Source organism: Arachis ipaensis, chromosome B06 (genome assembly GCF_000816755.2).
Source record: "Arachis ipaensis cultivar K30076 chromosome B06, Araip1.1, whole genome shotgun sequence".
Taxonomy (NCBI): Eukaryota; Viridiplantae; Streptophyta; class Magnoliopsida; order Fabales; family Fabaceae; genus Arachis; species Arachis ipaensis.
This window is the reverse complement of record NC_029790.2, coordinates 135693326-135696589: the sequence shown is the minus strand read 5'-3', so window position 1 is coordinate 135696589 and position 3264 is coordinate 135693326. Positions and strand designations below refer to the sequence as shown.

At 34.3% G+C, this 3264-nt stretch overlaps 1 protein-coding gene across 1 annotated transcript in view; it reads right to left on the bottom strand.

Annotated features, from left to right (window-relative positions):
• Positions 458 to 3264, bottom strand: part of LOC107605662 (vacuolar protein sorting-associated protein 36) — a 6816-nt gene continuing 4009 nt past the window's right edge. Inside the window, exons 3-9 of the mRNA XM_016307616.2 lie at positions 2868 to 2961; positions 2708 to 2765; positions 2442 to 2511; positions 1376 to 1511; positions 1212 to 1296; positions 987 to 1074; positions 458 to 873 (exon numbers count right to left, since the gene is read on the bottom strand). Coding sequence (XP_016163102.1) covers positions 1017 to 1074; positions 1212 to 1296; positions 1376 to 1511; positions 2442 to 2511; positions 2708 to 2765; positions 2868 to 2961 — 501 coding nt within the window. The 3' untranslated portion in view covers positions 458 to 873; positions 987 to 1016. The remainder of the gene's footprint in view (positions 874 to 986; positions 1075 to 1211; positions 1297 to 1375; positions 1512 to 2441; positions 2512 to 2707; positions 2766 to 2867; positions 2962 to 3264) is intronic.

Below are 3264 nucleotides of genomic sequence, written 5' to 3'. Positions count from 1 at the left end.
GAGAGCTCCCAAAAGCTCCATTAATGTTAAAGAGAAAAATCACATTAGATTTTTTTCTTCTTATTTTCAGAAAAGATCAATTAATTAGGTTTTTTTTTTTTTGAAAGCACATCCTAAAGAACAATCCAAACTACTTGGTAAATATATTGTAAAAAGGAATCATAATGGACTATTCAGATGCACTGTTGAAAAGAGGGGTCACCTTCAGAATCAGAATGATCAACGGTCATCGAGATAACATGGGTAAGAAAGATGAGAAAATTTACAAAATCCATTGTTTGTGTTTATCTTTTATGACTTGTGGAAAAAGAAAACCTTTATAATGAGTTTATCATAATTCCTTTGTTATTTCCAGTTTTTCTCTAGTAATAAATATTTAAAAGTTAAATATTCAAAGAATAAGAAAATTATCAGTAGCAGCCTTTACCTAGTAATCTGGATCACTCCAAAAATAAAATTAAAAATGAAAAAGTAATCACGTTGATGCCATGCATTTTCGATAAGATCATAAACAAAGATTGTCAAGTTTTAACGAACCTTTCATTCCAAGTTTTATCTAACCTAGTAGAATCCATATTGTGTAATCATTTATTTATTTACATCCTTTATCCTTTTTCCCGGAACAGAAATATCTCTTATCTCTTATTTTATAGATTGACAGCATGTAAAAAACAATGTTTCCGAATTGCAAGACCACTCTACTACTATGAAAATTCTACACTATGGTACAATTTGCAGGGATTGTCAAAAACTGCTGCTTCAGCTATGCCTTCCTCAATTGGATCGTTAATAAGTAACAAATGCGCTTTGTCGTGTCCTGTGCCGATGTTAGTGTTCTATTGATATCAACCTTGTCTCAAGAAACTTTTCAACCTGTAAATTTGATCATCCGAAACCAAAAAATGTCAGCTTAGAAGAAGACAGTGATGAAAACCAAAATGGCATTACAACAGTTTAGGTTCTATTATTATGAATTATCCATATACCTTAAATTGAACATATCAAAGCTTGCAATTCTATTGAGGTGCATGGTTTGCCCTTACCCATGTGGCATATATTCCATGATCTTTAACTCTGCATAAATAGCATATCACAAAACCACTTATGCTTAATTGAATCAAACAACAAAATAGTATGCAATGCATCAAACTGAAGTCCAATGAGAACCCAGGAAAAGAATAGTAACATATCAAGCATGATGGTTTCCTTACAAATGCAAATCATCTCGATCAATCTCGGTGAACAGGTTAATATAGAAACGAAATCCATCCGCACTTATATCTCTGCATAGCAAACCTGAAAAGATTCAACCAAGATCACAAGTTAGAACACGGTTATCTTGCTTAAACTATTGAAGTAGTAAGCACTACCATACCCTTGCTCTCAGCAGACAGAAGATGCTCCTTCGCCATTGCTGGGGCAACTCCAAGTGTCCTTGCAGCATCACTAGCACTTATTCCAGCCCGAAGAGTATCGGGCTTCATAACAAGCACCTTGATTTTAGTGAAAACCTGCACCAAATCATACTTGCTTAAGTCAAACTTAACCACCTTTTTAATATAAGATGAGGTTGACGTCAAAATGACAAAAACGTGAATGAAGATTGACAACATTAGAAAGGGGCCTTATCTGTTTACAACAGAGAGACAAACAAAAATTAAAGAAACCTTATCCAATATATATAAAGCCAGCAGACATTTGGAGTTAATGATGTTGAGTTTACCAACGCAGAATTAGGGAAACATTTGGGTAAAATCACTAATGCAAAGATGCCAACAAAAGGACATGACTTTATCCACCACATGATGAAATACAAAAAAATATCTATGCAAAAGGAACAGTGATGGCTGCTATGGTTTGAACATGAACATGGCTTATGATTACCAATTAAAAATAAAAAAATATGGTGCTTTTGATTTATATAGCCAACCCTGCCTATTTTCAGCTACCATAGTCCAAGACTGCAAGCAAAACAAAAGCTCTTAAGGCCACAAACTTCGAGAGTTACATGGAAGCATCCAATAGTAGAAAAGACCACAAAAAAGGGGAGAAAACATAGTAAGGCAAACCAAAATGCAGGAAGATGAAATGAGAACAAGTTCTACTTCACAATGCAAGGAAGAAGAGAATAAGCAACGCATAGGCCTTTAAATTTTCCCCGTTTTGTATGGCCTGAAGCTAAAATAATCTCTGGAAAGGGTGAAGGCAAGGATAAAGGTGGAGCAGAAGAAGAAAATCCATCTCCAGAATATTTCATGGGAACTTCGATTCTGAAAAACATAACTTTCCATTTCCTTTTTTTTAACCATCTTACTTCCTTATGTTTCTAGATTATGCCCTCCACTAGATGGGAGAAGAATTAGTTTTCAAAAGGTAATAACAACATCAAACCTAAAAGAGATATAAAACTGACCGGAAACCAAAAAGATAAATGAACTAACCTCCTCATCACTGTGGGACTTATTCTGTATTACCATGACTCCACTGTCAAACTTACGTAGAACCACGGGGCTGAAATAATTAAATAAGATTATCAATGAATGGAAGTACAGATGACAAAAAAGAGGACTAAATTATAGAATCAAACAAGGTAGAATACAAGGAGTTTGATTCAAGTCAGCTACTACCCATGCCTACACTATGACTTCACTTTATCATGCATTGTAACTGAAGTTATTAATATCAAAGACAATGTCATACTACGTACACATCAAACTTCTCCCACAGGGAACATGCTTGTAACAAATCATCAGGTGAGATTAACTCTGTTTATTAGACAACCAAAACAAGCGAGGAATTAGTTCAAAAATGTAAAACTAGAGGCATAACCAATTCAAGGAAGCACAGAAGGGAAAGATTATTAGAACCTGTGCCACGAGCGCGATTGAAGAGACAATAAATATCAATAAGATTGACTATTCCTCCAGCTCTCTCAAGTGGAACTTTGACAAAATCTGCCAACTAAGTATTAGCACGAGCAGATTAGAATACAACAACAAAAAGTACAGCTAGAAGAAATCATGTTTTTTTCTACAAGTTGGAGTTTTCTACAAGTTCTGAATTGGAATAGTTTTATCAAATACAAATTTAACAAAAGACAGCTAGTCAAGTGAGTGAGTAAAATTAATTAGATCCGCCGAATTAACAGGATGCAGAGACCATTGTTTTTCCCACTACTTTTAAACCAAAATGAAATTCATATCGAATGATATGAAAGTACAGCCTAAAGGAAAATTTACTAGCAAAGTATCAAAACTAACGACT